The sequence below is a fragment of the Aspergillus caelatus genome (assembly GCF_009193585.1).
Source record: "Aspergillus caelatus strain CBS 763.97 unplaced genomic scaffold BDV27scaffold_332, whole genome shotgun sequence".
Lineage (NCBI taxonomy): Eukaryota > Fungi > Ascomycota > Eurotiomycetes > Eurotiales > Aspergillaceae > Aspergillus > Aspergillus caelatus.
Window position 1 is genome coordinate 1 of NW_022475595.1, and position 11,142 is coordinate 11,142.

Consider the following 11,142-nt stretch of genomic DNA (forward strand, 5'->3'; position numbering starts at 1 on the left):
GAAAAAAAAAAAAAAAAAAAAAGGGAAGAAGAGGGGGAGGGAGGGAGGGAGGGTATAAGCCTTATGATAACACTGGGATAAACCCATAAGAACAAGTACATATATGGCCTTGACCAGCCCATACTGCCCTCTATAACTCAAGGCTCTTTTTCACGTTCAACAGTTCGTTCATACCTAAATCAAAGTCACTCATCGTTGTTATCAAATGATTACTCAACCATGGCCGAATTCAATAGACAGATGGATCTGATGCAGCAGGCCAGAGCTTCGTCGACCTTCAATCCGATGAAGCTGACGGTCATCATATACGACAAGTACTTTAACCCCTGCCTCTATCCAGAGCCCATAGTCACTTACTAGGAAGAAGGCTGACCGCTTGACAAAGTGAAGCAACAGTTAGCGCTCGACGAGAAGCATTCCATCGTGTGGAGTACGCACTGGGGCTGCTCGATAACATGAAGTTACCACATATCTACTCGGGCCTCGACCGCGAAGGACTCTACCTGGAAGGAGTCCGTCGGGCTCGTGTCATCACGCATGACATGTTAACCCATGGCCACAGTCATTTCCAGTGGTTGAACGAACGTTACCAAATATGCAACTCGTCTCCATTCGGAATGAACTTTCTCATGTTTCGCAGAACGATTGAATTGCAGGGAACTGCGGAACAGCGACGCTACTGGCTGCAGGAGATCGACCAGATGAGAGTCAACGGTGCATATGCTCAAACCGAATTAGGCCATGGAACCTTTGTCCGAGGAATAGAGACAACGGCGACCTTCGACGTCGATACCGATACGTTCACGATTCATTCTCCCACTCCGACATCGGTCAAATACTGGCCGGGCGGACTGGGCTTTAGCTGTTCTCATGCCATCGTGGCGGCGAGATTGATCACCCATGGCAAGGATCACGGCGTGCATATGTTCATAGTTCAGATCCGCTCACTGGAGGATTTCGCTCCCGTATGTGGGGTGGAGCTCGGGGACCTAGGCATGAAGATGGCCTACAACGGAACATGTAATGGCTATGCACGGTTCAATTACTTACGCGTACCAAGGAGCAGCCTGCTGGCGGCTCATGTGCAGGTCTCGCGCGACGGCACGTATTGCCAGGCGCAGACGAAGGTGGGCTCCCTCCCATTATCCAAGAGGGTTTACTCCACCATGCTGGACACGCGGCGCAATATTGTGCGATGTGTCGCCTTCGGATTAGCTCAAGCTGTGACAATTACAGCGCGGTATTCGATTGTGCGAGAACAAGGCCGATTGATGTTTTCTGATGCGGCCGAAGAAGAGGCAGCTATCGTAATGTTCAAATCTCAGCACTACCGACTGCTGACTCTCATCGCACAATCGTATGCTATCCTGTTCTCCGCAAAGGACTTCGATGTCAGGTACGATCAGCTCGTCCGTGAACAAGAAAATGACGACCACGCGCGGTTGCCATTCATGCATGCCCTCAGCACGGGGTTAAAAGCCTGGGCCACTACTATCGCCGGTGCCGGGGCTACAGAAGCAAGGAAGATGTGCGGCGGCCATGGGTTCGTTGCGCTGTCCGGCCTGCCGGAGATCGAGGGAACGGTTTCTGCCACCGCCACATTCGAGGGCGAGAACTACGTGATGTGGCAGCAGCTGGTAGTATATCTGTTTAAACAGGTCAAGGCATCGTGTGGAGGCCAGCACGTCGATCTCGAGGTGGAGAACTACATTGGCGGCGTCCGATCATACCTCGGTGACAAAGCATCTCCGTCTAGCATTCGGGGTTGTGATAAAACAACACTTTTCGATGGCTCCACACTGCTGTTGATCTATAAGAAACGGTCCCAGCGACTGCTAGCCGCTGCATACTCTTCGTATCGAGACATGTGCAACCGCTGTTCGGCAGCAGAGGCGTGGAACACCTGCATGATGACCAGTCTAGCAGCTGGCCAGGCCTTTGTGGAATATATTGTTTTAGAATCCTTCCTGAAGCGAACGTCGCCCTCAGCTACACGGGACGCACCTGTCTCTCAGGCATTATCACAACTCTTCTGTTTGTTTGCTCTGACAACAATCACAAGTCCTAGCCCGTCCTTTGCCGCGGGTTCTTTCCTTGAGCATGGACTGCTCACGCCGGATGAGCTCAGCGAGATTCGCGTCCATGTTAATGAGCTTCTAGCCAACCTCCTCCCCAACATCGCTGCTCTGACGGATGCTTGGGACTTTACCGATAGCAGTCTCTGTAGCGCATTGGGTTGCAAGGACGGAAATGTCTATGAGCGGTTACTGAGCTGGACGCGTCAGTTGCCGGCAAACACCGGGCGAGCTGTGGAGAAAGCATGGGAAGCATCTGAGGGGATCGAGGAATTTTTCAAGGCAAGTCGATTGTAATATGTACATCGAACAGTGCCATGGAGGATACGATTGACGAAGCTGTGGTTGTATTGTATATAAGGGTATGGGCTGCTGTAGCCGGTTCAATGTATATAGGTCTACTTGTCACGACACAATATCTGATGTCAGCAGTGAAGTGCATATATTTGGCAATGAGTTATGTTTCCCTTTTGTTTCAATCCTTGCTTCTTCCCTTTCATCCAAGGTAGTACTCAGAAAGATAAGGTATGGTAATTCGCCCCCCTTCTTTGTACGTGGGTGACTATATGTTCTCGAAGGCTGATCAGATTGTCTCTTGGTTAATTGACTGTTTTGAGTCGCAAATAAACATATATAGGTATATAATAGCTCGTAAAAACTAAACACAGAAAGCAATGAACGGCGTGTGGTCCACCAGATTGTTCAAGATGGCCATGGGCTGTAATGGAAAAAAAAAAAAAAAAAACAATTAGGTGGCGGCACTGCTAACACCTGAAAGATGACACGAAATAGGATACGTCTTGGATTTACAATGACTGCAACACACTTTTAGCAGCGACGACGGGATAGCTTAACATCGATGCCCTCTTGTCGAACAAAGAAGCTGTTGTGTGTCTTCCAGTCGCGGTGTGGGTGAGCCAACTCGATATTGTAACGTGAGATTAGTGTGGCCATCACCTTGTATACCTCGAGGAGACCCAAGTTTCTTCCAATGCATATGCGGCTCCCAGCGCCAAACGCAAGGTCGGAATTATTCATCAACCGTAAGCGTGCCTGGTACTCCTCTTCACTTTCCTGGGAATCGTCACGTAGCCACCTCTCAGGGCGAAACACGTCGGAATCCTCGCCCCAGACAGACCGATTCCGACCAATGACATACGGATTCATACCGACAATGCACCCCTGAGGGATGTATTGGCCATTTGGTAGGGTGAGCCCTCCGGGTGGCACATACCGTTCCAATGTCATAGCGACTCCGGGATGCATCCGCATTGCCTCGCGGACCACCGCGTTGAGGTATGGAAGTGCACTTGCAATGTGGTATGGTACGGCCGACGGTGCGGCGTCCAGGCTCGATTGACAGGCAAGAATCTCCTCTTGCAGGCGCGCCCACACCCGAGGGTTCTTCAAAGCGAAATAAATCGCCGCATTCAGCGTGATGGCTGTTGTATCTGCACCTGCGATCATATTGATCATGAGGTACGAGATAATCTGGCTGTCATCGACAATGTCAGGGTATTTGTCTTTGGCGTCGATGAACCTGTCTAAGAAATCGGGCTTATTTGCATCGTGGTAGCTGGTGTCCTTGCCTTGCACTCGGTCAAGTAAATGTTTTATCGAGATGTTTGTGATATTACCGAATGCTGGGGGCCCGATTCGATAGATAGGATTCTTGTCTAGGAGATGGTCTAGGACTGGGAGTTGTCCCACGAGAGAGAAATAGTCCATAGCGGTGTCAGAGATGGCGATGGTGCCGTCGAAGTCGAAGCCATTCTTGAGATAGCCGATGGGCTCGCTAAAGGTGGCTTGTCCTACCACGTCCCATGTGTCTATCTCAATTAGCATTCAACACGGCCTGTGTATGAAAGAGGTGAGCCTACAGAACAACAGCCACTGATCCAATTTGCATGTTATGCCAGTATTTGATCCATCAATAAACTCTTCTTCTAGCCTCTGACAGAGATAGTTGATCACCTCATCAATATGGGGCTCAAGGGGTAGGACACCGGTCAAGGAGTAATACTTGGCAATAGGTCGCTTTTGTTGTGCGTGGATATCGGGGTCACACTCGCTGAATAGGTTGTAAATAATTTGGCCGTTGCTTTTGGCACTACTACCATGGTAGAATTCGGTCTTTCGATAATCCCCCTTTGTGTTGTAGATTGTTTTGATCATCGCGGGTAGATCCAAGTCGACGACATTAGGGGCGATCCGCACCACAGGGCCATATTTCTGGTGAAGCTCATGGAGAACTACCTGAGACTGTCCCTGTGTGACATGGTATATGCGCCAGAGGTTGGTCCATCCTACGATCGAGAGGTTAATGACGACAACAGAGACTAATGCGACAGGACGGCTTCCAAGCCCTGGCGCAAGTGGCTTCCACAACTCACCGGCGAGAAAGGGACCAGGGATCCTGCGTAAAGGAGAAATGAGATAGGTCGCTAGATACCAAAATACCAGGGCTATCCACAATGTGCCAAATAGCGAGACAGCAAAGCCTCCCAGGCTATAGTCGAGCGCCCAAAACAAGAAACAGTCCATTTTTGGAATTAGTTGAGGATGAAGTCCCTGGCAATGAAACAAGCAAATAAATTAGAGAGACCAGGGTCAGAGTATTCCCGGTATTTAGAGAGTCTGAGATAAAAGTTCACGAGGTGATCCCGTATACAATTGGCCAATGCATCCGCCATCGACGCTATGATGTTGGGTCCAGAACACGCACTAATGCACGCGGTGCGCTATCAGAACATCCGCACCCACCCCTAGAATTTCTTAACTGCTTCATTTGCTCTTCCCCGGCGCCAAAGTACCTTCTTATGGGACTGAAAACCGATCCATTGGTTCTTCCGGAGCCTTCCTCCGCTTGCCCCGGGAGGCTCGGTTACTATTTCGGGTGAGGCATCCTGCACATCATGGGTCTCGGTCCCTTTCACACTCGGGAAATTCGATAGCTCCACTTGCACGGACCGAGTGCCGTTGCGCTACGTCGAAATGACAGGTAGAAAGTGGATACAGGCACTGACAGAACTTTATTTGCAGGCTTAGGGCACCCGTATGCGCTCGCATATGACCAGTATCCGGGGAACGAAGTAAAGCTCTGGGGAACGAAGGACATCGCAAAATAAAAGTACAAGGCAGTGAGCTAGAAGCTTGGACCTATGGGACGGGAAGGAGGGCTTACAGTATCCTTCGTGTCCTAACTCGAGGTTAGTTCAAATAATACTGGGAAAAGACGGGCTGGGTTGTTGATAGTTCACAGTTGACAAGGGAGGGTGTGCATCAAAGGTACTTTGTAACTTTGTACGATTCGACCGCGTATATCTAGTCTTGTCCATACTCGTCCTCCATGCCTTTGGCTTCAAGTTTGATTCGACTTCTCATCAGCCGTACAACCTGCATCTTGCTTAGTAGCCTTCTTTCTAAAGTGCGTTCAAGATGCTGGCCGGCCAAGGGGTCAAGGCAATCGCGGTGATGTGGGTGATGGTTGTTTTATCCTTTATTCTTGTCCCTTTACGACTGTACACCAGGGTTTTTATAGTCAAGGCCCTGGGGCTGGACGATCATGTGTTCAATTTGGGCTGGGTAGGTCCTGTCATTTGAAAGCCGAGCTGATTCTGTAACGATTCTTAACTCTCGATCCTAGGTATTCCTCCTCTTATATACAATATTCACCACCATCGCCGGAAAGCACGGGTTCGGACAGCCGATTACCAGCCTGTCCATGGATGAAGCTGTTCAAGCCGTATACATGGAAATGGTCGGTCAGACGTTCGCCGTTCTGGGGATGGCCATTGCGAAGCTTTCATTGGGTATATTTCTTTTGCGAATTGTAGTAAAAGCATGGCATCGAGTATCGATTTGGATCTCGATGGGCAGTCTATCACTTGTCTCTGTGATGACGGCGATTATCTTCTGGACCCAGCGCCTTCCTACCAAGGCAATCTATGATCCTCGTGTACCTGGTCGAACAATCGTCAGCGTTACCCCGTTCTCAGTGCTACTGGGCGGTATGCTGCTCCTGACAACCCCTCTAGCTACATAGCTGACTTATCCTTGGTTTTATACTTAGCATGGTGTGCAGCGGTCGACTTTTACTTTGCCATTCTGCCGTGGATATTCATTTGGGAACTCAACATGCGGTTCAAGGAGAAGATGACGATCGCGATCAGTCTAAGCCTAGGATTCATGTCAGTCTTCCACGTCTCTGGCGAGAGATAGCATGCTAACATACATCCTGCAGCGCCGGTATCTGTGGAATCATTCGTACTATCGAGCTCGGCGGATTGTCGAGTGCTAACTATACAGGTACGTTCATGCTCGTTTTGGTCCACTTAGCAAAAGATCGACACCGCTAATGTATGGCTATTTCCCTCATTTGTAGAGGACACGGTTGCTCTCATTATCTGGTCCGCTGTCGAGCTTGCTGTGACGCTTATCTGCGTCGGCATTCCCACAGTCCGCCCTCTTTACCGATATATTGTCCACGGATCCAGTGTCAAGGAGTCACATGAAGTTTACAAAAGACAAGATGAAAGTGGGAGTGGCAGTGGAAGCCGCGGTAAACCGACTTTTGCGATGCCCATGCGGAACTTCGCTCGGGCGGGCCGAAAGGACGAATTTCTGACCACTACAACGACCACCGTCGACATGCCAGATGCCAACGACAACCGACCCGATTGGAATAGTCGGTCGTACGTGATGAGTCCCGGGCAGAATGACGAAGAAGCACTCGTGGCGACTATCGAAGAAGAAAATTCTCAATACATGAATCACATATGCGTGCGACAGGAAGTGCATGTAGAGAGAAATTAATTGGAAGAGGAATGTAGGGGACACTCATTTGCCAGTAGGAGATTTTCATTAACGATTTCATTCAATATATGTACCTAACTCACATTCATGATTTTACACTTTGTTGCCTCCGAAATATTCTGTCTTGAACGCTGTTGCGACATATTCGGAAGCGATCAGGTTGCTATACGGTTGGAACTAACCAGAAAAACATTTCATTTGCAAGGTTAGAAGAAATCGAAAATAAATATAGGTATGAGTATAAGAATACAAGAAGTATCAAAATGGCTCACTGGGTGGGATGGGTTACCCTAACAACAACAACAACCGTCGCGTGCGTCCTTACCAGAACCAATAACTTCTAGTAATAGGTAGGTAGATCCTGCCATTGACCAACAACGATCAACAGTAGGAAATGTTTGGATGAATGAAGCCACGCCGAGTGGCGTTATCAACCGCGTGATCTATGGGTGGGATTGGAATCTCTAGACTCTCAAGACTCTCAGTACCTTTGCCCCGTGCCAAGCAAATTTCCCCACAGAAAGGCAACCATGTCGTTGGCTTGCCACAGAAGCTCAAACTTTCGGCGTCCGCTCTCAGTGGTTACTGTTGGTGCCCACGAGACCAATAAATGGGCCTTGACCAATTCAAGTAGTTGCAACGACGATCGCTCATTGCTCGGTTCGATCTTGCCTTTCCGACGTTGTCCAGAGTGGTTGGTAAAGCATGGCCTGGATTCCAATCCACGCAGAGGATATTCCTTTTACTCAGTCATTATTCGATAAGCCCATTCCTGCTCAGGTTGACCGTCGTATCCGAGGAACGACGGCATCAATCTGTGTTGTTAGTCAAGTTTTGGGAGGGGTTGCGTGCCCACTGCAAGCCAGGTGCAGCCGTGGCACCACAACCACATCCAGCCCTGGAATTGTGTGGTGGAACCGAGATATGAGAACCAGGATCTATTGGCACGGAGGCGTTTCCGGAGCCTGCCGCGTGTGCTACCTGCAGAGTCAATTCCTTCGGATATCTGGGGTAGGATTAGAAGTAACCAGTTGGAACGCTGGTTTGGCAACAGGGGTCTATCAAAGTTTCTAGGAAAGAAAAGTAAATGACTAGTGCACCAAAGCAGTTGAACCATAGGACACAAAGGAAAGAAGACAACAAAACCAAAGACAGAAACATAGAAAATAACATCCTTACAATAGGTGAAAATAAAAAGTCACCATGGGTAGGAGAGTATGGGGAAGTTTGATCAACAGTTTGGTGAAACTCGCCGAAATGAATGCATGACGCGACGATTTCTTCTCCACCTAAGCTTCGTCCCGTAGGGCCTATGAAAACCCGCTCAATGCAGAAAAAAGAGGGGGATCAACAGCATTCTAGGTTGTTGTTCCCCCAGGATTTCTCCGCAAAGAATGTTTAGGGTTCCGTGGATCGGGTGACCGAATCGGCCAACCGCATTGTCTGATCGTCTCGTCATATGATCCACTGCATGACGTCTTCCATCAATCAATCACCCCATAGAATGCAGAAGTGAACTTGTTGAACAATTGTCTCTCTGGGAAATCAATAAATACCCAGTCGTCTCCTCTCTCACTCTTGCCTGATCAGTCAATTGTTCACTCACCTACTTTATTAATCTTCATTGACCATTCAAGGCTTTTCGCCCACTTATATCATCTTCTTTTCTCGGGTCTAATATAAATCACCCTTCACACCACAACACCATGGACACCGACATGAACAAGTACAATTCCAAATGGGTCGAGTTCCATATTCGGGACCACCTGAAGGACGGCGAGATCTCCGTGCGACATACCGTCATCGAGGAGTATGTCTTATCGCTTCGTTCGGCCATGTTCATTGCTAACCTCGCTGCAGTGGCGAATTCCACAACCCCAACGATCGTAGAAAATCGATCCATGAAGACGAGATCGACGACATCGTGATCCCTTCCGACGGCATCGGCGAAATCTGTGCTCACGGACGTAGAGGCAGTGAAGGTCGTCTGGACTTGTTCCATGGCGACGACAAGATTTGCGAACTCCATTGGGACAATCGTGACGGGAGACGCGAGAACCTCGTCGAAATGTTGGATGAAAGTGACAAATACAGGATCGAGCATGGGGGATGGAGCCCAGAGGCAGGACCTCTGGGCCATGTTTACGTTGACGTGTGGGCTAAGGACAAGAGCAAGTAGTCTCTCCCCTATACGTGATGCCGTAGTCTTTTTACGGGTGTAGTCCTTTTTCTTTTTTCTTTTTATTATGGGTTCCCTTTTTTTTTTTTTTTTTTTTTTATCGTCTCCATGTCCTCGCGAGATGTTACATATTTTGATATCATACCAGAGAAACCTCTATATTAGGGATATTAGGAACAAAGCTCAATTGATCAATCAACCAACAATCCCAAGTAATGAAGACGCTAATAGTAGTACAACTGAAACATCGTAGCAGGAACTGGTCAACAATGATTTGCCGTATAATTATTATTCCACCCACCCGAATCTGTGACTCCACTAGTCCGCAATGGGCATTTGATATTCAGTTTTAATGGGCAAGAAGATTGATCAACCCCGCCTCCCCCGCTCCAGTGTATTCACGTCTGCGATGAGATGTGATAGTAATCTCACCCAATGCGTTCGTGCCGGATCATGCTTATGGAAGGGGTTTATATTCTCCTTCAGCGGTGGAGCTATAGTTCGTGGGCGCTATCATATCTTGTTCAATGTGTTAATGTTTTCCTTTCCGCTGAGTATGTCTACTGTTGACCTGTATTTCGTACTGGGTTGCATAAATAAGTAGCTGGGCCTATGTATTCCGCCAAGGATTCTTAGCTACGTACTTATATCTGCTCGGTCGAAATGTACTTACTCTATTTGGGTAAGATCTTCTTTAGAGACTGATTTGCACTTGGCGCCCATAATCCCACACTTGGGTAGGCGGGGTATCCACTCAATTAGCACCATTTCTAGAGGTCATCGCAAGCTAGTTAGTACATGGAGTCTCTCGGTAATGTACTGCAATATGTGGGGTAATTTGGAATGCTGGGAGCTTTTCTAGTGTTTCTAGTGTCTGTGAACTGAGCACTGTGAACGTTGACTATATACTATAAAAGTGCTACCTTGAAGCAACATGATGTGCAAGTATGGGGAAGAATTATCAGAACCTCTGATTTCTACATAAAGTGATGCTATTAAGGGACCTTTTGCCGTCTCGAAGGCTAAACATGAAAGTACTACGATTCTCGTATTGCAACATTGACCAATACTACGTTGACAATAGACCGAGGCAATCATTTTCTTGGCAAGCTAAACGCGAGAAAACTTCGTGTCAGCCTTCCTTACACAGAGCAAGATATGGTGTCGCGTAGGATTCTTTCTTGGAGACAATTACTCCTTATTCTGCACATTCTGTACGGGATATCGGTCGCACTTGAACATCCTACTGTGCTTGAACGGTATTCCTTCTCTTGGTTTTGGTTACTGCTACCTTTTGGGGCAACTGAAATGACGATGACTAATAAGATGAGACTTTGCATTCAGGGCGTCCAGCAGGAATTTGACTTACACGTTAAAGCTGGAAGGTGATGATACTACAAGACTTCTGGCACATGAAGAATTCGGCTTGCTGTCAGACAAAGTAGATTTGGTCAAGACTCGATCTGAGTTGGAACGCTCGCGACCAGCAGCCGACGCATCCCAAACAGAGAGTCTTCCCTCGTCTGTGCAGGCCTCTCGTTCGACCACGTCCGCCACTGATCAACGTAAGACGAAGGAAGGTGTGACATCAGAGAGAATTGCATCGACAGGCATGTCGTCCTCTAAGCCTGGGCGCTCGTCGCAGAAAGGCTCCGGCAATGATGGTTGTCTGGGGCCAATGGATGCGGTTTCTTTTGTGAATAAGGTTAAGGTACGTATCTTGTTGAAGCCCATGGTATTCTTCTTGCACATCATGCTAAGGACTTGCCCACCAGGATCGGTTTGCTGAGCGCCCGGAGCTTTTTAGCGAGTTTCTTCTGATCTTACAGGCGTATCAGCGGGAGTCGCTGCCTCTGCGGAAGGTGTATGAGCAGGTCGAGGAGCTTTTTGACGCGGAGCCAGATCTGATGAAAGATTTTAAAAAATTCCTGCCCGAGGCCACAGCTTATAAGCGATAGCAATACCTATCTTACTTATTCGTCTCATCCGCAGTGCAGATCCCATGAGGTACTGAACACGTGATATCAGACATTCTCCACAGGTTCAAATGACAAAAAGAAAGAAAAAAAAAAA

At 48.3% G+C, this 11,142-nt stretch overlaps 4 protein-coding genes across 4 annotated transcripts; 3 read left to right on the top strand and 1 right to left on the bottom strand.

Moving 5' to 3' along the window:
- Positions 1-240: 240 nt before the first annotated feature.
- Positions 241-2,770, top strand: BDV27DRAFT_169402 (uncharacterized protein; the record flags this gene model as incomplete). The annotated part of the gene is made up of 2 exons (XM_032075023.1): positions 241-314; positions 386-2,770. 2 exons carry the CDS (start codon positions 241-243, stop codon positions 2,370-2,372), a joined length of 2,061 nt encoding a protein of 686 aa, XP_031921528.1. The 3' UTR covers positions 2,373-2,770.
- Positions 2,638-4,813, bottom strand: BDV27DRAFT_69282 (cytochrome P450). Its single transcript, XM_032077319.1, has 2 exons — positions 3,956-4,813; positions 2,638-3,904 (listed from the first exon to the last, which is right to left on the bottom strand). The coding sequence occupies exons 1-2, from the start codon at positions 4,617-4,619 to the stop codon at positions 2,904-2,906; spliced, it is 1,665 nt and encodes a 554-aa protein (XP_031921529.1). The 5' UTR covers positions 4,620-4,813; the 3' UTR covers positions 2,638-2,903.
- Positions 4,814-5,606: 793 nt separating this feature from the next.
- Positions 5,607-7,188, top strand: BDV27DRAFT_69181 (uncharacterized protein). The gene is made up of 4 exons (XM_032077318.1): positions 5,607-6,085; positions 6,148-6,265; positions 6,319-6,383; positions 6,460-7,188. The coding sequence occupies exons 1-4, from the start codon at positions 5,800-5,802 to the stop codon at positions 6,888-6,890; spliced, it is 900 nt and encodes a 299-aa protein (XP_031921530.1). The 5' UTR covers positions 5,607-5,799; the 3' UTR covers positions 6,891-7,188.
- A 1,213-nt stretch (positions 7,189-8,401) lies between these two features.
- Positions 8,402-9,268, top strand: BDV27DRAFT_137694 (aegerolysin family protein). The gene is made up of 2 exons (XM_032069048.1): positions 8,402-8,700; positions 8,751-9,268. The coding sequence occupies exons 1-2, from the start codon at positions 8,597-8,599 to the stop codon at positions 9,067-9,069; spliced, it is 423 nt and encodes a 140-aa protein (XP_031921531.1). The 5' UTR covers positions 8,402-8,596; the 3' UTR covers positions 9,070-9,268.
- Positions 9,269-11,142: the final 1,874 nt, after the last annotated feature.